The 22,679-nt window shown below is 25.5% G+C and overlaps 3 protein-coding genes across 12 annotated transcripts; 2 read left to right on the top strand and 1 right to left on the bottom strand.

Annotated features, from left to right (window-relative positions):
- The first annotated feature begins 42 nt into the window (after window positions 1-42).
- On the top strand, window positions 43-1,261 carry LOC139090668 (protein CDV3 homolog). The gene is made up of 4 exons (XM_070640467.1): window positions 43-330; window positions 397-453; window positions 517-726; window positions 798-1,261. The coding sequence occupies exons 1-4, from the start codon at window positions 169-171 to the stop codon at window positions 1,020-1,022; spliced, it is 654 nt and encodes a 217-aa protein (XP_070496568.1). The 5' UTR covers window positions 43-168; the 3' UTR covers window positions 1,023-1,261.
- Window positions 1,262-2,637: 1,376 nt separating this feature from the next.
- Window positions 2,638-10,875, bottom strand: Fkbp14 (peptidyl-prolyl cis-trans isomerase Fkb14). 2 transcript variants are annotated; one of them, XM_070640605.1, is made up of 6 exons: window positions 10,778-10,875; window positions 9,211-9,394; window positions 3,614-3,662; window positions 3,300-3,370; window positions 3,066-3,222; window positions 2,638-2,995 (listed from the first exon to the last, which is right to left on the bottom strand). In XM_070640605.1, the coding sequence occupies exons 2-6, from the start codon at window positions 9,390-9,392 to the stop codon at window positions 2,816-2,818; spliced, it is 639 nt and encodes a 212-aa protein (XP_070496706.1). In that variant the 5' UTR covers window positions 9,393-9,394; window positions 10,778-10,875; the 3' UTR covers window positions 2,638-2,815. The 2 variants fall into 2 exon arrangements, with proteins under 2 accessions (XP_070496706.1, XP_070496707.1); XM_070640606.1 differs by lacking the exon at window positions 10,778-10,875 and adding an exon at window positions 10,081-10,193.
- Window positions 10,876-11,573: 698 nt separating this feature from the next.
- On the top strand, window positions 11,574-22,254 carry MESK2 (misexpression suppressor of KSR 2). 9 transcript variants are annotated; one of them, XM_070640623.1, is made up of 9 exons: window positions 11,939-12,098; window positions 16,111-16,301; window positions 17,409-17,501; window positions 18,359-18,549; window positions 18,621-18,741; window positions 18,815-19,242; window positions 19,311-19,420; window positions 19,483-19,567; window positions 21,247-22,254. In XM_070640623.1, exons 2-9 carry the CDS (start codon window positions 16,111-16,113, stop codon window positions 21,444-21,446), a joined length of 1,419 nt encoding a protein of 472 aa, XP_070496724.1. In that variant the 5' UTR covers window positions 11,939-12,098; the 3' UTR covers window positions 21,447-22,254. The 9 variants fall into 9 exon arrangements, with proteins under 9 accessions (XP_070496730.1, XP_070496724.1, XP_070496723.1 ...); XM_070640622.1 differs by having other exon boundaries at window positions 11,940-12,098; window positions 18,815-19,257; window positions 21,247-22,230; XM_070640626.1 differs by having other exon boundaries at window positions 11,940-12,098; window positions 18,815-19,257; window positions 21,291-22,229.
- Window positions 22,255-22,679: the final 425 nt, after the last annotated feature.

The following is a 22,679-nucleotide window of genomic DNA, read 5'->3' as shown; positions in this document are numbered from 1 at the left end:
TCTATAAACTTCCACGCAAGTAAAAATCTGATTATTGAGATTCAGATTTAGAACAACATTTGTTTTTACATCTCACGTAGAAGTTCATACGTTACGTTAACCAGACGTGTTTACTCGTATTTGCTAAACTTCATAATTCCAAAACTTCTAAATTTTTGTGAATTAAACATGGATTTAGACGACTTTTTTGCAAAAAAGGATAAGAAAAAGGGAAAATCAAAGAAATCTTTCGTCTCAAGTGAATTGAAACAACTAGAACAATCAGTAGTGAAGGAAAAAGAACAAAATAAAACTGTAGAAGAATCAAATAATGAAACTGGAAATGATGATGTATATATTTAATCATTGGTAATTAAATTTTCGTTAAATTTAATATATTTCATTTATTGTTTATAGAATGACGACGAATGGAGAGAATTTGAGGAATCAAAAAGACCAGACTATTCTAATTTGGTAAATTAAAGTTTAACCTTAATTTTCATGTTTAAGGCTTTTTATGCTTTTATGATCTTCTAGAAATTGGGACAATTGACAATAGAAGAAGAACAACAGAATCAGAGTAATGTGGGTAATGATAATGAGTTTGATAACGTAGCCTACAATGATGGTGATAATAGTGAGAATCCATGGAAGAAAGGATCACAAACTCAACAAGAGACTGCGACTCCAGCTGCTGCTGCTGCTTCTAGTTCAAAACCAGGAATTTACGTTGCACCTAGAGGAGATGTAAATAATTAACTACATTTTTAAATACACAAAGCTTTATTTTTGTTTTTTATATTTAAAATACATTATAGAGTTCTAAAGCCCGAAAGAAGAATGCTCCGGATTTGAATAATGAAAATTACTTTCCATCTCTTGGAACTGAAAAGCCTGTAGAACAAGTGAAAATGAAAAAAGATGGTTTCGAGGAAGTCAAACATGGAGTTAAAAAGGGTGCACAGGCAACGTTCACAAATAATCCAGTTTCAGTAGGAAACACCTATTCCTCACTATTCAATAATAATGATATTGAAAGCTAAAAGGTCAACGGAATTTTCTGCAGATTCATAAAATATACTTTTTATTGAATTCCTCATTTTCAACGTTTAAAATAAGATTTATCATACTCGACATTAACCGGTATTTTTTCCAAAATTTTGAAGACCTTATTGAAAATCTTCGAAATCTGAATTGTTTTGTATACTAATTTAATAGTTTGTGCATTTGAAAACTATCATTAATTATTGTTTTTCAAACGAGTATGCATTTTTGTCTGCTTTTTAAACGTTGAATATTTTTTAAAAAAAAAGTAATGAAAACTACTTATTTCAAAAGTGTTAAATATTTTTTAATTTTAACATCTCTTTTTTTTATTCAGAATAAAAAATTTGGAATTATTAAACTAATGAGTAATCATTTTTCATAGTTATTAACTTTCCTTAGGTATAAATTTAGTATTCGAACTATCAAATACGAAATTATTCTAAAATAAATGATAATTTTAAAAGAAGGGAAAAATTCTATTAAGATCTCAGCAAAGTTTTTAGCGCATTTTTGAAATTTTTTTCATAAAGGTAGCTTAATAAATCACTTTGTTCGGCCGACTGCCAACTAGACATCGTAGAGAGCTCGGAATGGTTTTAAAAGATCGGTTCCACAAATTTATTGCGGCACCGGGCATTTAAAAGTTTCAAATCAACGCATAAATACTATAATTAATGATTTTATGATTTCAGTACAAAACGTAAACAACTTTTGGCCGTTACATAAAACACTTCTTAATAAGTAGAAATTTATTGTACGAATTGTTTTTTAGGTAGGGAAAGTGACTTATACATTCCTGGATCTTGTATTTTAGGTCTGAAAGTGACCAGGATCTTGTGTTTTAGTTCTGGAAATGACCTGGATCTAACTGGATCTTGTGCATTAGATCTGGAAGTGACCTGGAACCTACTGGATCTTGTGTTTTAGGTTTAGAAGTGAAATGGAATTTTCAGGATCTTGTTTTTTAGGTCTGGAAGTTTCCTGGATCAGGTAACTCGATAAGAACGAGTACTTTTTTATTTTTTTTTTCTAATCTGTTTTAATTAGATTTTTGTGAACATTTTTTTTTAAATATCCAAGATTAATCAAACATCAAGGAAGATGGAGTGGATACGATTAACATGATATATGATGTTCGATTATTCATATGTAGAATTTTATATTTAATTAATAATAATAAGCATTGCGTTTTATTTGTCATAATTGAAGTTTTGCTTTTTTTCCAACTCTGAACAGTTGTAACGCCCAGGGTACGCCAATGCAATGTGCCTAGTCACAATTTGTGTGTCGCGAATACGAATGTTCGAATCCGACAAGAATTTCCCTCTGATCGAAGCTGGGTCGTTAGAGTGATGGGCCAACACTCGACCACAACGCCTCTGTTTAAGTACGTTCTGTAAATATACTGATGTGTTCTGAAGAAAACAAAATCGGTTAAATTTCGACCGATAAAACACAAAATATTTTTAGCATATTTAATAATGATTTGTCAAATAGTTTTTGATTTCACGGCTAGGCCTAGAAATCGGAAAGACGGTATCAAAAAGGTTTTCTGTAATATCTCATCGATTTCGTATTAATTTAGAAAAAAAAATAATAAAATGTAGACAATTAAAATTTTAAATCTTTTATTGTTGATATGTATGTTTTTTAGAAGTAAATACATTAAGTCTATATTTGTAATGCACTCTAATATTAATCGATGCGCATACATGAACAAATAAATAATTAAGAAATCCTAATTATTACAATGTTCTGATATGTTGTAATTTCATGATAGTTTATATTACTACAGTTCATCGTGCTTTGGACCAGAAAACTCATCGTGAGAGATATAGCCATTTTTATCTTTATCTTCATGCTGGAAAATTTCTTCGACTAATTTATCATGCTCTGCCAATAAGTTTTTAATTTCGTCAGTATCTTGACCCTCTACTGCACTCATTTGTTTTTTTAAATATCCACTAACCTGGTGAAAATTTGAAATAATTAATTAATATATGAAGTTAAATATATATTTGCATATATTCGATACATACTTCTTCACGAGATAGTTGCAAATCTTTATTTTCGTCAATTTCTTTAAACACATTTGTTGTTGGTGGAGAATCGCCGATATTAACAAGTTCTACATCAAATAAAAGAGTTGCTCCGCCTGGAATAACATTACCTGCACCACGGTCGCCATATCCTAAGCTATTGTTTGTTAGCGTATAATTTTAATAAATAATTTTAAATACCTATATGGTTTAATTGATATAAATTTTTCTAACCTTGGTGGAATAGTTAGTTTTCTTTTCTCTCCTATGCACATATCAACTAAGCCTTGGTCCCATCCTTTTATCTAATTAAAAAATATATATAAAAAAATAATGTTAATATTTTTAGTTTGTAAAAATAATTTTTTTTTTTATATTGAAAATATTTTTTAGTGGATGATTTGAATTTTAGGAATTTAACGAGTTTTTTTTTTTAACAATAAATTTTACATAGGAACGAAGAATCGGATGAGCAGAGAAATAAATTATGAAAATGAAATATTAACTTTAATCATTCAAAAAAAAAGCTTTGTTAGTTATTCACTTACCACTTGTCCAGCTCCTAATTGAAACGTGAAAGGTTGATCTCTGTCATAACTAAAGAATTAAAAAAAATTAATTTAAAAAAATGTAGCTTCTTGTTTGGATCAGTGCGATCTCTTACATCAACAACTTAAGAACTAAACATCATAATACACCAAATTTGTTTTAATAGCTGGGTGATTCCAATGATGAAAAATTAATTTTTAAAATCAAAATTTTATTTGGTTTTCTTGAAATGTTAACTAAACTATCCTGAATTTACGTTATAAGCCAGTGGCTTATCGGAAGAAAAAAGTATTCAAAATCGCAAAAAAAGGCTTAATAACGAGTAGTGGCTAAGTAAAGAAATGTAAACAAATGAAGAAAAATCGAAAATTATCATGGAAATCTTAAAAATTGTTAATTTTTTCTAGTCCTAACTCTATTTTGTCTTGTCTTTGGCATTTTGGCAGTGGCTTATCAACGGATACAAAAATTTTTCCAGAGTCAAATTTCTTTACTAAGCTTAGTGGCTTAGCAACGGGTAGTGGCTTATAACGTATATTCAGGGTAAATGTCTATTTGGAAATGATTAAATTTTAAAGAACATGGATTATTCAAGTAAAAATTTTCAAAATTCAACCAATCTGTGGAATTACCCAGCTCAGTTTTATCTTGTTATTAGTTGGTTGAATCCTCTTTTAACATCATAAATAGCTTTCTAATGAAAGCAATTGCTGTTAATTAAGCAAAAAAATTTATTTTTTTGCGGATTAGGAATTTCGTTATTTATTGTTATTTTTGTAATTATTGAGAATATTTATAATTTTTGTCTTAATGACTTGATTAATAGTACTAAAAAGCACAATATAAGATGAATTAAGTAATTAAACATTTGACATCTGAAAGATGTCAAAAAAAAAATCAAAATCAAATATATTTTAAATAAAAATTACATGGGTGGAATCACCCTAAACAATTATGGAAGAAAAATTTTAGCGGCTGAGTTTACCATTCGAAATTCTAGTCGACTTTGAGCTCTGTTTATAAAAATATTATAATAATTTTGTCAACTCTGATGCTGTTATCCTAATGTCTGAAGTATTTCAAATATTATCTGCTCTAACAAATTTTTGTTTTATTGTGATATTGCGACAGAAATATTTAAAGAAGTAAAGAACATGACATAAACATGATGTAGAGATAAAAAATGAAGCATTTTCTAATGATAAATAAAGCCAATTGAAAAAAATGACAAAAATTGTAACCTGTGTGATATACCTATGTTTTTTTATACGATTTAAAGAATAAAAATAGCGTAAAAATAAATATGAAAATTTGAAAAATGAGATCTAATCCCCGAGGAAAATAAGACAACTGTTTTTTTTGTAATTTGCTTCCTTTTTGGTAAATTGAAGAAACCTACCGATGATTTTTAACACACGATATTATTTTACTTATAGAACGTTCTTTATTAAAAAAAATATTGCAGTATGTAAGGATAAGAGCATTAAAAAAAGGGTTTTGGAAATATAAACTGATTGCAAGTTTTTTTTGAAAAATTGAACATACATTTAGTAAAGATTCTTTTTATAATGCTAAATTGTGATAAATGTTGCCTTACATTGCAACAAATTCTCATGAAAATTGTCGAACTATTGGTAAAAAGGTATGTAAAATAGCAGTGGTATCCAAAAAGCATACATTTTACCATATGAAGACTTTAGAAGTACCGAGAGAAAAAATATTCCAAAAAGGAAAATCATTTGTAAAAATGTTTATCATTTATTTATAAGCAGATATAAGCGAACTGTGAATAAAGTGAGAAAGGAATATATACGTACTACATGCATGCAAATTGTCGTCAGATGAAAATTATTTTGTGATGTAAATTCACATCTTAGGAATTTGAATTGAATTCAATCCCATGTGGTTGTTCATTTGCCAAAACGATTGTTAGAGTACTGGAAAGCGTGTTAGAGTCGAGAAATAAAAGTTGTTTGGCTTCGATTAAACAACATCAATCTGAGTACGGTAAAGAATAATTTTCTTCCGTTATCTCTTTGAAATTTGTCTATATTGGAACTTGTTCATAGAACGTGTATTGTAGTTGTTACAAAACACTGTTTAAACAAAAATATTGATAGCTTGGTTGCTCCTTCATGTAGTGGTTGAAATTCTCGTGTTTTGGATTTTATGAAGTAATAAACTTTAATGTGATGGCAAAGAATGTAATAAAAATAAAGAAAATTCTTGGGAAATTCAAATGGGTTTCTTTTCAATAGATCGGATATTTCCTATGTGAATCAAACGTTTTTCATTCGAAAATAAAAATTGTAAATTTTATAGATAAAATAAAGAACAGATGTTAAAAAATTTACTTCATTCACGTATCTAGTGTGCTGAATTCATTAAATATAAAGTTCCTATTTCTAGAGGATGAAAGAGTTTAACATTATTTCGCGATATGAAGGAGATATTTGAAAATGTTCTACAGTTTCATTAATTTAATATTCAAAAATTAATTTTCTCCAAATACCTAGAATGCAACATGATGAAAATTAATGCAGAAGACTAGGAATACAAACGATTGCAGTAAAAATTGGACTTATACAAAACGATTTAATCTTTGAAGCTCATAAATATGCTTTGCTATTTTTAAATTACCTATATTGCTTTATTTTAAATTTTTGAAATAGACTAAATTTTTTAAGATACAGATATGTCTGTAATTATTATATATGTAAGTAGAACAACAATTATTTTAAGCGAACGGCCCCGCTTATTACGTTTGCTTTTTAGGGGGAACGGGGATCCAAATAATTTTTTTCCATGAACAATTTTTATTGTATGGTGGGGGTCTAGAAACTCGTTATTTTACGTAACATAATAAGTGAACGGCTTCTTCAGCATATTTTGATTTAAACCATGTACATTTTTATCACCACGACAATTCTCTCTTTTCGACCAAAAGCCGACTGTCCTCATGTAATAACATTCTTATTAAAGTGATATTTGAATAAATTGGTAGAAATAATTTTTTTTTGTAAGAAAAACCACAAAAAACACGACCTTTTATTTGAATATAAAAAATTTGACACTTTTTCCCTGAATTTTACAGTATTAAATGAATAATTAATGAATTGATACGTCTTCTTTGATACTTATGCTTGTAAAAGAAGTTCCTCAAATCATTTGAATTCAGTAGCCTTGTTTATTTTTTTGGTAAAAAATCTACCGCTATCGTTAAATTAAAAATTTATTTAACATATTCTTTTACTGTGTCACATTTTCTTTTTTACTTCATCAAAACATGATGCTGTACATTTCCGTGTATGCCTCAAACATCTAACATACATGACATTTGACACAAAATGGTCAAAAAGAAAAGAAGAAGTGCAGTTGTTTAAATAATTTATGATAAATTTCAAAATAAGTATTTGCAAATCTACCAGAAACTCCCAAAAGGCACGTTTTTATAATAAGTGACTAAAGGTATGTAGTCATATTTCTTATGGTGGATAACTTAATATTTTCTTCCATGAATGAGAAAAAGAAATATTCTTTAAGTGTTGAAGCAGGGATTTCTTTCTTTACTGTCAAATATAGATAAAAAAAGAGCAAAATTTGATATTCTTTTTGCGTTCGAAAATGATCCTGTAAAAATTTGAAGGGGTTAAAACATATACTTTATTTTATGATGATGTACTCAAGAATGTTCTGTGAGCTTTCAGAACACAGTGATAAAAAATAAATAAAGAATATAAATTTTTCTCTACCCGCAAACTGATATAGGTAATCCGATACTTCTCGTGAAAAAATATGTTAGCTATTTATTTAAACATATGATGCTCCTTTCCAACAGTTTCATATAACCCTTTTTAATTTATTATTTATAGAAAAGATAAAGAACCAAAGAAATGTATTAAGAAAACTGTGAATGTGAAGTATTTGCTTAAAATTATTTAATTTTATGAATTTTTGTCAAGAATAAAACAATTAATTGCTTTAAAATTTAAAACGTTTAAAAAATATGTTATCAATAAAAAACAGAAAAAGTTATTTATATATAGTCTTTTACCTTCAAGACTTTAATTTCCGGAAATTTTCTCTTGCCATACCAAACTCTTTTCAATAGTTTTTCTTTAAAAATCAAAGCATGTTAAAAGCACTTTACAAAAAGTAAAAAAATATAAAAAGGTAGTTTCATAAATGTAGCTTATTTAATTTATTTCACATAGGACGAAAAGGGTTGTAGAGATGATTCAATTTTTGAAGCATGTTGCACTCATCACAAATGTAAAATTTCAAGTGCTTTTTTCATTTAAGAGCTTCACTTATAAATTGTATATTTTCTTCATATAAAAAGGTGATTAGTATTTTAAATGAAAATTAAATTATTTATGGACTTGCTTGATAAGAACGAAAATTTAAATTATAAATGCAGACATGATGAAAATTTCTTATCATAAATTGACTAAAACGACGGTAATGTAATGAAAATGAGTGAGTAAATTCAATTAATCCCACTAAAAACATTACAAGCACGTTTACAGTGAAATATTATTCTAGCCTTTTTAAACATTTCCTTTTTCGGACATAAGAACGCAGATGTTCTTGACAGGTATTCACCAATAATAAAATTCAATTGAAATGTTCATGTAAAAAAAGATATTGAAACGTGATAATTATGTAAAAAAAAATTTTAGATTTTTATTGGACCGAATCATCAAGATAAAGTAAGTAGGAAGTTTAAGTAAATTCAAGTTTTCACACTTTCTATGTTTAAAAACAATTAGAGCCTTAAATGCTAATTGTTTAAATGCAGGTTTCAGTACTTCAAAGCATAAAAAACATACTTATGATTAATATAAAAATAAGCTTAATTAAAACTTAAAATATTTTTAGATTAGAATTGTTAATCTTATACAGTGGTTCTCAAACTTTTAAAAATACTGAAATTTGGTCTGTCGCCGAACATTTTACTATATCATTGCAAAAATCAACTAAAACTTTTTTATTACTATCATTTTTTACTTAAAAATTTTAAGTTGTAAAGGTATTCTTCATTAAAATAAGAAAAGAAAGTTAATTTTTTTAATTAACTGTATTACATGGACAACGCGTTAAAGATAAATATCTTTTTATATGAGTAAAATTTATGACTAAATTGTATGAATAATCGATATATCACCAGGCATTGATAGAAACAAAAGCTTTGAGTTATTTATATTGACAAAATATAATAGGATCCATTGAAAATTCTTACAATAAAAATTAATGAATAAATAAACTGAAATCTATTGTCTTTTAACATTGAAAAGGAGTGAATTTTTAATTTTTGATAAAATTTAACATTTAAAGAGGCAGGAATCTAATAAAATATATTTTATATAAATCATTTGTGAATCTCAAAAATGCATTTTTCCTACATATTCACAATTAAAGTTTCTTTCCAAATTTAAGTTCGATTGAGCAAAATTATAACTGAAACATTTTTCAATATAACTTTTGTATATCTTAATTTTTTCTTCACTAAAAGTCGATACAGCAACTGATATATTTCTCATATTTTAGAACTGTTTGAGAAATACTGTTCTAGTAAATTAAAATTTTTTCTTACCTTGAGTCAAATTTTTTTCCATCAGTAAGTGTTCCTGTATAGTGCATTGTAAGTGTATCACCACTTTTTGATTTTAATGAACATTCTTCAGGTTTATAAACATAATCAATTTTTAGTTCTTTATCTCCTTCGCTATTAACCCAGGCTAATGAGCAAACTAATAAAACTATTTTAAAGTACATTACTGCAAAAAAAAAAAAATATATATATATATATATATATTGTTAGATTTCAATTGTATTTTTTTGAATGGTAAATAATTAACTAAGTTTGATAGCAATTTGATAATTTTTTCTTTCTTATTTACATCCGAATTTAGTTTTACATAGTATATTGAGTGGGAAAAAAATTAAAAATTATGAAATATTTTTGAAAAACCAGAGTGAAAATTTTAATTTAATTCTTTAAAATTATCGTTCTATAATTTTGCACGATTTTCAGGATAAAATAAATCACCATATCTTCAATGAATATAGCAAAACATAAATTTAAATATCATTGGAATGACATGTCACTTGACATTTGAAAAAGTAACAAATTACGTCCGAATGTTTTCGATGAAGCGAAAAGGCTTTCACATGCTAATTATCAGCTATGCAATGACTGCATTATACACAGTTAAATAAATATTAAATTATCATGCATCACAGTCAATGAAATTTATGGTGTGAAAATGATCGAATATTTCTAATTTGATTATAGGTAAATAAAATTGCTTTCCAAATTTTCATTAATTTATTGAGCACATTTAAATTTACATTGAAGTGCATGCATACAATGGGCATTCAATAACTTCACTTAATTTGATTTTTAATTTTTTATGCATAATATATATCACCGGGTTTAATATATTAATGTTGTAATAATTACTTTAGTTTTTGGTATAAAAAATATACTCAACAGATCCGACCGACCACAAATGTTGCGATGAAGATGATTCTTGTTGGAAGAATCGAAAGATACTGATTTCATTCATATGAAACTGTTTTAGACGAAGCACTTTTAACAACAAAAAAGCGCAACATCAACGGTACTTTTCTCTTGAATGTGTATGTGAAGCTCATAATTTTGTAGTAAGCAGAAAGTTATATCGTTAAGCAGCAGATTACTACGTATGTTTTTACTTATTCAACACTGAGACATTCAGCTCTTTCATTTCTTAAGAGAAAGTGACAAAGCACGCTATAAGTTCTTGAATCATTTATAAGCTGCGTAGCGATAATAAAAAATTTGCTCAGTTTTATGCATTTCGTGGCAAAATGTGAAATTTTATGAATGTTTTCTCTTCACTTGTGACATAAATTTTTAATTTTTATTATCTTTCTTGCAATTTTCTTTACGTTTTCATATCCTGAAATATTATACTTGTCGAGTTTTAACTGTAATTAATATTTTTTAAATTCCTACTTCTAAAAAATGCCACGTTGTTCTTCTTTTATTTTACAATTTGCCAACAAATCATGTTTTGATAAGGAAGATTTATTTTGAAGAATATAAAAAAAATTTTAAACACTTAATTATAAGGAAATTGTTTATGAAAATGCAAATTTATTTACAATATGATTACCTTTTATTCTATATTTAATTTTTTTCTTCTAAACTTATGTACAGTATTTACTATGAATTCTCTTAAGTCACTGAGTAAATGTCTGATCTGAAGTAGTGCTTTATTTTAAATTAATATCACTACATGTAAAATAAATATATATACAACACAACAATATAATCGTCATTGTGTATAGCATTTTCAAAATACATTCAAATGTATGATAATACAATTAATTAAACTTTTGTTGTAAAATGTTTTTAATAAAAAGGACTGATATTGCATTTATAATTACTGCTACATAATTAAGGAATTAACCTTTTTTAATTAAAGAAAGTTTTGTTGAAAAAGGAATTTTCATACCTCTTAGTAAATAAATAGTCATAAAATGATTTTTTTTAAACAATGTGTTTGTTAAACGAAGACAAGTTTTATTTAAATCTCGTCATTTATTTTAGTATCAATACCTGCTTGCTCATTAAGTGGTTTCTAGAGAATTTATATTCTTCAAAATATTCTCTCAAACATTTGTCATATTAAAATAATATACCTACTGATGTTTATTTTTTATCAGTGTATTTAAATTTTATTTGAACGTGTGAATGTACTTTGCTTGCGCTGGAGTCTAAAGCAGACTTTTGTCTGTTAGTTTTTTAGTGAGAATAGTTTCACAGTTGAAACAGCTCCATCCAAACTATCATTTTACAAAAGATTTTACAATAATATTTAAAATATATCTCCAAATATTATCCAATTATTTGTTAAAGTTCAAACGGTTATTATAATTGCAACCATTGAGATTTAAAAAGAATTAATATTTTAAATTATTCTGGTTTAAAATATATCTTAAAAATATAAAAAATAAATGTGTAAAATAAAAAAAATGTGTGCATTGTTAAAATGAAAACATTTCAATAAAATAAACCTAAAAGAACGGAACATTTTAATAATAGTTTGCACAAATGTATTATGGGTAAGTAACAATAAAATTTGTTTTTTAAATTCCTCTTTTAACAATCAATTTGATTGTTCAACCGTCTGTATAATTTTGTTTTCATAATGTGGTGTCATCTATCGAATATTTTATTTCTTATATCTAAGTGCTGAACATTTAGCGCTGACTTTAACGGATTTTAAATTTCAAAGTTGCGAGATTCCATGAAAAAAAAAATCGAATTATTCGTGTATTTATAAAGAAAAAAACACTTGAACAAAAAGGGCAAATCGTGAAAAAAAAAATCGTCTTGAAAAATTACTTTAAATAACTTAAATAGTGAAATACTAAAATTATTAAGTCAATAATTGTTTATTCTTTATTAATATACAAAAGATACAATTGAAGGTAAATGTGAAGAATTATTACTATTAGAAATAAATTGTGAAAAAATAAGATTACAATTATTCTGATTAACATTAAAAAATTATTAGTATTATTTATTTTATTCTTAATTTAATGTTTTATCATCAATAAATTAAGGATATTAGTGTGTCAATTAGGTTTTAAATACTAAAATCAATCTTTTTCTATCATAAATTTTGATGATTATTGATTTTTCTTTCCTCATCATACAATATGTTCGTTTTACCTTGTTCTATTTTGTTCTTATAATTTTCATACCTATTCTTTCATGATATTCGAAAGCATAAAGTGAAATCAAATGTTTTAAAAGCTTTCATCATACAGCTCATTACTATTAAGTTTGAATTACTTGAGAATTTTCTTAACAATATACAGCAGGAAGTGTCAATTGACACTAATATTAAATATATTTTTTCTATAACAACTTTGTTTTTACAACAAAGAAAAAAATTGAAAGAAATGAAGCAGAAAATTGTAGTTCAGAAAGTTCTAAAGTTACATAACACAATGTTTAAGATAATATTTAGGATTCCTACGATTGTTACTAATTTATACCCGTTTGTATAAATTGGTCTTATGCAGCTTATCTAAAATAAAATAAGCTGTTATTTTAAGAAATTAAATGTTAATTTCTTTTTAAATTTTAAGTAAATCATTACAAAGCGGAAAGTTTTCTTCTACATTTATGCGCAGGTTTGAACTTTTTATGATAAATAAACGACTCATTACAAATGTTTATGTAATATTATTGAAAAATTCTAAGAGTCAATAAAAAAGTTTAAATTGTTCATGCCAGTAATTCAAAGCAAAATAAAACTTAATAATTTACATATTGTAGCGAAGTTGCTAAACTTATATTATTTTTTAAAATTAACAGTATTTTTTTGCGTTCTTCAAGTCTCTTGGTGATACATTTCAAATATTTTCATAGTAATTCTTTAACAAACAATTTACACTTGATTTCACAATTGTGCGATAATTATATTTTCAGTGCTTTATGAAATATTTATCTTTTTTATTTATTCGAAATTGATGTATATAATCTTGTTTTCTGTACTAACGACAACAACAATCATTGCACTGCCTCACTTTCCGATATCGTATTGCTTTTAACCTAAACAAGTTTCTCCAATTCATTAAAATACATTGCATTATTAATCATACATAAAATGCATCTATGTAGTTTTCTTAAACATCTATTTAATACGAGCTAATTCACACAATATACGCAAATTCTTCACAAATCATTCAGGAAAAATACAAACAGAAATTTAGAAAAATGTTTTGTTTAAATTGACTATGTATTACTATTAGTTCATACTAAAAAATTAAACATTTTTTTTAAAAAGCTCAAAGAAATTATCCTTCAATTTTTAAATTTGAACGTTTAAACTTAAAGTTGAACATGCAAAATTAGCACATTAACACTTATTATACAAATAATGTCAATAATAAGTTAGCACATATTACAACAAAAAATGTATGACTTTATAATTAATAAAAATTATGATTTTGATTATTACAAAAAATTATGATTTTGATTATTACAAAAAAATAAAAAATAAGGTAATTCCAGAAGAAGAAAAAACTTTGAAATCCAAAAGTCTTTTTTTGTCCAATCAAATGCACTTTTTTCATATATATATTAGACAATATATATTACATTGTGTGAAGAGTTTGTTTTTAATTTTGCTGTTTTTATGTTGTTTTTTTTTTTTTAATTTTAAACTTTATAAATTGAGCATTTAATGTGTTCGCAAAATTCCACTTCAACATAAAAAAATTACAAAATTCATGGTGTAATTAATTGATCGAGGGACTTAAGCGCATTTTTGTCCTAGCAATCAGTAATTAATTCATAGATATTATTATTCCTGCAAAAAAACAAAATCGAGCAATATAAAGGTCACTTACAGACCCAAAACACAAGATCCAGTAAGATCCAGGTCACTTACAGAACTAAAACACAAGATACAGGTCACCTCCAGACCTCAAAACAATTCATACAGTAAATTTCTTAAGAGCGATTCCACTGATAAAATTTTCCAAAATTTTTGTCTTTGAATTAATTTTTCTCTAAATTAGAGAAGTTTTTGGTTGTTTTGTTTGCACAAGTCTATGTTAAAAGTTGAGATCTATCGTTTTGTCTAATTCTCCAATGTTGTTATGGATTAATTAGTGAGAAATTTTCATTTTTAATGCCCGTTGCTTGGATACACAGGGTTGAATTTTTACTTTTAAAGCAGAAATTTCAACCTTCTAGACTGTTTTACTATACTTTACCGTCCTTATATCATGTAATTTTCCATTTTTTATAACTTTTCTCAATCAGACACGCCTAAAACATTTTAATTAAACTTAAAATTGAGATTTTATGTAATTTTTTTCAAAGCAACGCTAATCCGCAAAAACGTACTGAATTTTGACTTCGGTTTTTGATGTAATTATAGCTTGATAAGTTAAATTGAATACATCAAAATCATTAAATAGCTAAAAATAAGAAAACTCATGTGTTTCTGTTATTATTTGATTAGTTAAAGTTTAAAATTTTAGCAAATCAAATTTTCCAAAAACGACAACATTAGAGACAGGAATAAACGGAATTCAACCAATCGGTGGAAATGTCCTTAATGTGTTTCATGTAACGGTTTTCTGAAATTCAAACTTTCTAATGGCTCTGCAAATCTCAAAATTTTCCCGCCAAAAGTTGTTTACATTTTATACTAAAATCAAAAATTCATTAAATAAACCATTTATGCGTTGATTTAAAACTTTTAAATGTCCGTCGCCACAGTATCTATATGGAACTGAGCTATTACAAAAAACTAGAGCTATCTACAATGTCTAGATAAAAAGTTTTTATCATCAACCGAATGAACAAAGTGATTTATTAAGCTATCTTCTTGAAAGCAAATTTCAAAAATGCGCTAAAAATGTAAATATATAGAAATACATTTAGACTTTTGGGTGATTCTCTGGATAAGTCAAATTCGTATAATTCGTGTCTCAAAAACTACAAAATTTACTATATAGAAAAACATTACTTTAACTTATTAAACAAATTAACTAATTGTTAATTTGGTTAAAATATTAATTATAATATCTCAATTTGTATTGTTAGTCTATAATTCCTGCAAAAACATAAAATCAAAAAATGAATTTTCTCACGGATTAGGAAAAAAGTTTCTCGGAATCACTAAAATTACAATTTTTCTCTTTAATTAAGGATTTTTGCAACGTTTAAAGAGCAACAAACGATAGTTTTAGGTGAAATACACTCGAAATATCAACTCAACCAGTGACAAGTAGAATAAAGTGCAAAAAATTCATGTTGAAAGTCGGAATTTGATTATTTGATTCCGAGAAACTGGCATAAAAATTGGAATATTTAATTAAATAAAGCATGCAGTAAAAAATAATTGTTCATAAATAAAGATCTGCACAAATTCCGTAAGTGAATATAAAGAATGGAGCTATAAAATTGCCAGATTATGAGAAAAATTAATTCAAAGTCGAAAATTTTGAAAAATTTATCCAAAGAAACACCCTTTTGTTGTTTAAAAGTATCTTATTCACGAAAATATAGTATGGTGATACATTAAAAAACACTAATTTTACCACAGCAAATATGTGTGATTATTATTAAAACTATAATTAATTTTTCTTGGTATGACATGCATTTTACATAATATACCAGACATGTAGCATACAATCATGACATTATACAAGGTAAAAAGTTTAAAGGTTGCAAAAAAATTTACTTACTAAAAAAAAGAAGAGGTAAATAGAAAAATAGAAAAAAAAAAATTATAGGCCTGTGAGAGCCTTGTTTGTTAAAAAATTCTAGACTTATCTAAACAGCATTTTTTTAAATAAAACTTAAATTAAGATTTCTTTTATTAAAAATGAAAGCAAAAAACTTTTAAATATAATTAATTTGAGCCGTCATTTTTATGTTTAATATGTAATGAATATAATATTCTTCGGGAAATAGATGCCCTTATCTGATTCAGGGGGCTATGTTTCTTTATCTGAGGGTGCAAATGTGTACAATTCAACTACAGAACCAACGAAATCGTTAACAGTATTAGAAACAGTTAAAAAAGCTCTCGAACATGCTGTTGGGAAGCATGCATTTAACTCAAATGACATTGATATCTCAAACTCGTCTGCATGTAATGTAAGGTAAGTCGCTTTTTTCAATATACGGATTTAAATCAATGTTTTTTAAGTATGGTTTTTATTAATTTTTTTTTTTTTTTCGTTTTAATTTTTAAACAAACATTTTTAATTGATGATTCCTTGAAAGTTACTAAAGTTACTGTTTATACTTTTTTTAGAAAAAAAATAATGGAATTGTCATCAATATTCGGCTTTTTCATTAAATCAAAAAACAGCCTATTTTAATTGCAGTTTTATAAATACGTTTAAAAGGGTTATTATTACAAAATTTCTCAATGAAATTTTTTAAGAGTATATATACAAAAAAAGAAGGAACGCTTTTTGATAATGAATCAATAATGAAAAACTGCTATATTTTGTGAATGATTAGGCAAAAAAAATGTTGTTTTCTCATCCTTTAACGAATTTAAAACTGCAGCAAAATGGTTAATTTTTTATGCTTAACTTTCAGCATGTTTATTGCTTTTTAGTGTTTTGTGTATTAATTAAATGTGATATTTTAAATATCTTAATTAAATAGCATATTATCTTGAATAATCAAACAAAAAAAAAAAAAATATGTTAAAACAAAAGTATTAAAAGAATAAATAATTTTTTACTATCAATGTGAAAAATGTGCAAATTTCTATATAATTTCAATTCTAATTACCAAATAATGATGTAAGTGTTAATATTCAGAAATATGCTTTTTCGTTTTCAAAATCATGCACTCATCACAATCATGGAATAAAATTTAAAAAAAAATCTGATTTATTTTATTATTAATTTTTATTTTAAATCATAAATTATTTAAATTCATTAGGAAAATTCCATGTTTAAAAAATCAATAATCAAAAATGTTAGCATTAAAGGTTTTTATTAAAAGTAAGGACTTGTGAAAAGTTTGTCCAACATAAAATTCTATATATTAGACAGAAACGTGATAAATTGATAAAAACCATAAACTCGGATTTTATTATTATTTTTATTATTATTATTTAAAATTATATTTCAACAGATAAAGTAAAAACTAATAATTTTGTGCATTAAGTTTGTTCTTTTTTTTTTAATTAAATGCATGTATTTAATATTTGTTTGTTTTTATACCGTCCATGACAAAAAAAATTTCAGAGATCAGAAAGAAATTAAAACAATAAGCAAAACTACTTCAATCAGAATGCCGTCAGCTCCATCGCATACTGCAGAATCTACAAGATTACTTGGGTAAGATTTAACTAACCAAAATACTGAATGAAATTTTGATATACATAAAGATAATGGCTAGTAAAAGAAAATGTAACAAACAAACATGAAAATTATTTGTTTGCAGAATTGTTTGGGAGAATATATTCATTAAATGCGTAAAATCAATATAAATATATTTAGGTATATAAAAACTATGCAAACCGATCATTTAAACATAGAGAAAAAAAAAAACATTTAGAGCGAATAAAACAAAACAATTGAAAACATATTAATGATAGTGCAACATGAAAACAAACTTATACAGACCATTAATACCATCATTCTCTTATGCTTTAATTAAAAATCGTTAAATATATATATATATATAATTTTTTAATTTAGAATATATCTGAGGTACATTTTTGTATATTTTTTTATTGTTTGAGCAAAATTGCATTAAAGTTTGTGTCATGACAAAACACTAAAGAAGCATGCAGTTTCCACTCGTACTAAATGAATTAGAAGATTGATTCAATATTAAAATCTATCTCTTATACATTTAATTTTTTTTTTTTTCATAATCAAATGACCTTCCATTTTTGCTCTCGTATCTATCCTAAATTATTTTTTGAACGGCTTTAATCATTGTATTTCATTACCTTGCAATGAAAGCTTAATAGCACAATTTTAAATAAGAAAAAAAAAATACTTTCAAATTATCTAAAACTTTGTGACCCTTGAATTGATGCATTTTGCTACAGTTTATTTTTTTTATCTGAATCTAGTAAATATTGACTGATTTTGGAAAGTTTATCTAATTAAGTACATACTTATCACGGGATTATTTTAAAATTTACATACCTTACTTAATTTTTCTTTTTTTTTAAAAATAAAAGCACAATGCCAGCTGAATTGGATGATATAGAATTACGCTCTGTTCAACTTCAACAGTCCCATTCACGCGATTCAATTAGTAATGCATGCGATATGCATTGTATTTCAACTGATAAAGGAGACATTACGGTTGCTGTACAAGGTGATCTTTCAAAACCAGCTATTTTAACGTTCCATGATCTCGGCTTAAACTGTAAGTATTTTTTTTGTTCCCTTAACCGTTTTATCCCTCAACAAATTATTTATTTATTTGTCAAAATTTAGATGCATCAACATTTACTGGCTTTTTTAACTATCCAACTATGAGAGCTATGTTGGAAAATTTCTGCGTTTTTCATGTTACAGCTCCTGGTCAAGAAGAAAATGCACCGACTTTTCCAGAAAGGTATGAAAAGTTTGTTTAAAAATTTGAATTAAGTTAATTTTTACAAAATATTTATTTATTTATTTTAAAACAGTTTCATTTATCCTACTATGGATGAGCTAGCTTCTCAACTGCTGTTTGTTATGTCGCACTTTGGATTGAAAAGCATTATTGGATTTGGAATTGGCGCAGGGGCAAATATTTTAGTTCGATTTGCGATGCATCATCCTGATAAAGTAGGAGCCCTTTGCTTAGTAAATTGTAGCTCAACGCAAGCTGGATGGATTGAATGGGGTTATCAATCTTTAAACTCGAGAAACCTAAGGGCAAAAGGAATGACACAAGGTGTTTTAGATTATTTGATGTGGCATCATTTTGGTCGCAATCCAGAAGAGAGAAATTTAGATTTAGTGCAAATGTATAAGTCATATTTTGAGCGTTCAGTAAATCCTATTAACCTTGCAATGTTCATTGACTCTTATGTCAAACGAATGGATATGAATATTGCAAGAACTCCTACAGGTAGCCCACAAAGTGGTAAGAATTGTATTTAGGTACATATCTATATTTACTGTTTATTGTATTTTCAGCTACCTTAAAAATGCCTGTTTTAAATATAACCGGATCTTTGTCTCCCCATATTGACGATACTGTTACGTTTAATGGACGTCTGGATCCTGCAAAAACTAATTGGATGAAAGTAAGTTTTTAAAAAAAAATTTGTCATCTAATGTTATTAAAATTAATGTATTTTTTCTTTAGATTAGCGATTGTGGACTCGTTCTTGAAGAACAGCCTGGAAAATTAGCAGAAGCATTTAGATTATTTTTACAAGGTGAAGGATATGGTAAGTGTCAATTTTAATTTTAATTACAAGATAATCAGTAAACACCACAATAATCGTATACAGAAGCAAAATTTGATTATTCAAGAAAGCTTTCTCATTTTTTCATTTATGATATTCATCAATTCATTCAATACATACACTAATAATATCGTTCTATTGGTCATGTTTACTCAATCAATAAATTATGAAATGTTTGAAAAAGACCAAAAATAGCAAAAATTATGCAATTTCTTTTCAAAAAAACTTGTGTTAAACTTAGAATTATGAAAAATATCGAGAGTTTTATTTCTTTAGGTATTTTATTAATTCAATAAATTTTTATTTAAAAAAAAAAACAATGAAAATGAATTAAAACAAATCTTTCACTTACACCTTTTATTATTATTATTTTTTTATATTTTTAAATATCATACGCTATTTTGTTCAACTTTCATTTATATTTTAGTTTTGGCTATTTAAACACAGTTGACTCACTTAAACAAAATATTTCATTTAAACGTTGATGATACGCAAATCACGCTGATAAAAAAAATATATGAAGAAAAACTTATATTTATATTTCTTCTGATTTTAAGAACATGAGAATAAAGTATTGTCTGAATTATTCTTAATAATTTAAGATGTCTAAAGAATGCAATTATATTTGCATGCCATCGATCATAATTATGAGAAGCATAGAATTCAAATTTTGTTATCATATTTCTTTTCATGTGTGCATTTTATTTAGTTTTATTTTTAATTTTCATATTTTTAGCTGTTGGTGCTTTGCAAAAATTATCCCGTGAACCTACAATTGAAACCATTAATTAATTTATTCATTTATTCAAAAAAAAAAAAAAAATAGTAAAGAAAATTATTCCAAAAACCAACCAATGCATTAAAAATTTACAATAAACCAAAATCAAAAAATAAAAATTTTATAATTGATTAAAAAACTTTATCAGAATTTTATTTTAAATTCAAGCAACAATAAATCAAATAATTTTTTAATCATACAAAATATGCAATATTTTTTCATTATCTAAATCTTGTTGATTGTTTTAAATTTGTAATTTTGTTATATTTTGCCGAAAATTATAATTTTTCATTTCATTGGAATTATACACCAAGTGATTTTCGTCATAAAACTTGAATTCATTGCTATAATTAAGCCATAAGTTGAAAGTAAACACTTTCAATATGTTTGTTTTAAAATAAATACAGAGAAATTATATATTTTTTGCTATTTTCTCGTAAATGACTTTTCTGGTGAGAAACATTTAGAATCTTTTAATTTTATTTTACTCAAACATATTTTCAATAATAGGAGCAATAACGGTTACTTTCTTTATCGAAGTCTCTAATTTTTTTAAATTAAATTTTAATTTAAAAATAAGTTGATTATTTTATATAATCACTAATTTTGTTTTTTAATAGAAAACAGGAAATAAAATTAAAAAAAAAAAACTTTTCCTAAAACCCTAAAAAGTAAATAAGAACTTTTCCTTTTCATGTACATAGAAAAAATTTAAACATCTACAGCATTATATTTAAAAATATTCAAATGAAAGTGCTATAGCAATATCCAGTTCATTTGCGTAACATCATCAGTAAATAATAATTATAATAAAAATATACATCATATGCATCCTTGCTTCTTAACAAAAACTTAAACTTAAAAATTATACATACGCTACCAGCACCTTCCTTCATGACGCAACATTATTTGAAATATCATTTTAAGAGCTTTATCAGCACCATCAATAATAAAGCTTTTGATGAAGTTAACGGCAACAATGCTGAAATTGATGTTAATAATGGAAATGGAAGAAAATACAACTGTGCTGATGGGAAAACTACTACCATGTTTAGAATTACCGAGAACCCGCTGCCTTTATAAATTTCAAATTTTTTTTTAGCAACTAAATCTTTATGAATTTTTCTTTTTTGAAAAAATAATTTGAGATCAAATAAAATTGTTCTAATTTATTTTAAACAATATTTAAAGATAATGTAAGCGTGAATTAATTTGATTAAATTACAATTGCTAAACTTTTATTTTAAATTAAGCATCATATTTAAAAAAAGAATTTTGAAATAATTGAATAAATTCAATTTGAAAATTAAATTTCAATTCATGTATTGTTATAAAACTGAGACATATGCATATCTACAAAATGGTATTTTGTGCTAATATTTATTACTTTACTTTAACACAGAACACAGAATGAAAAACTGCCACTTATTTCAAAACACAACCCTAATAATAAGTAGAAATGCTACAGCTACGCTAAAAAATTAATAATGTATTCTATGATAATATTTCAATGTAGATGATGAAGCTTTCGTAAAAGATTATCTTGCAAAGTTGAAATTAAAATTGAGATGACATTTTCTAAAAATTTAAATGAAAAATTTAAGTCAAAACCTATATTATTTCTTAAATTTCCATCAATTACTCACAAACTACAAAATATTGCTATAAAATTTTCTTGTTCAAATTATTGTTTATTAAATTTCAGTCAAACCACGGTATTGTTTAACTTTAGTTTTTGATTTTTCTTTTATTTATTTATAATCTTAACTGATATTAAAAAATTCTCGATAACATTTTCAAGCAATAAAATAAATTTTACTATCAATCTTGATTTAATTTATGAACGTGATCAATAAGCATTGTTTAGAATGTAAGAAACTCCTCAACTTTTTGTATTCTGTGTCTATCGAGAAAATTAGTTTTTATTTTAGTGTTTCTTTATCATTATAAATCAGCAATTCTACTTAGCTATGATATTAAAATTTTCTTCAGAATTTTTGTAACAGTTACTTTCATTTATTTGAAAAATATATTTTTTAAATCATTAATATGAAAAAAACATTTAAGCCTAATTGAATATTTGAGTGCCTGTTCTCATATTTGGTTTTAAAAATATTGTATCTTACACACGCGAAAAGTCATTTTTAATTTGTAATTAAAAAATAAAAAATAAAATCATGAAAATAAGCTTTAATAAAACTTTTGGAAACCAATAATTTGTTTTTTATTAATACAATCTTTTAAAATTTTTATTTAGATTTATTTTTAAGCAATGTGAAGCTTTTGATAAGCTTTTTTCTACACGATGAGAGCATC

Source organism: Chironomus tepperi, unplaced genomic scaffold (genome assembly GCF_022539635.2).
Source record: "Chironomus tepperi strain 1889 unplaced genomic scaffold, CSIRO-AGI_Ctep_v1 contig_219, whole genome shotgun sequence".
NCBI classification, from domain to species: domain Eukaryota; kingdom Metazoa; phylum Arthropoda; class Insecta; order Diptera; family Chironomidae; genus Chironomus; species Chironomus tepperi.
The sequence above is the reverse complement of the archived record's forward strand: the minus strand, read 5'-3'. Positions and strand labels throughout refer to the sequence as shown.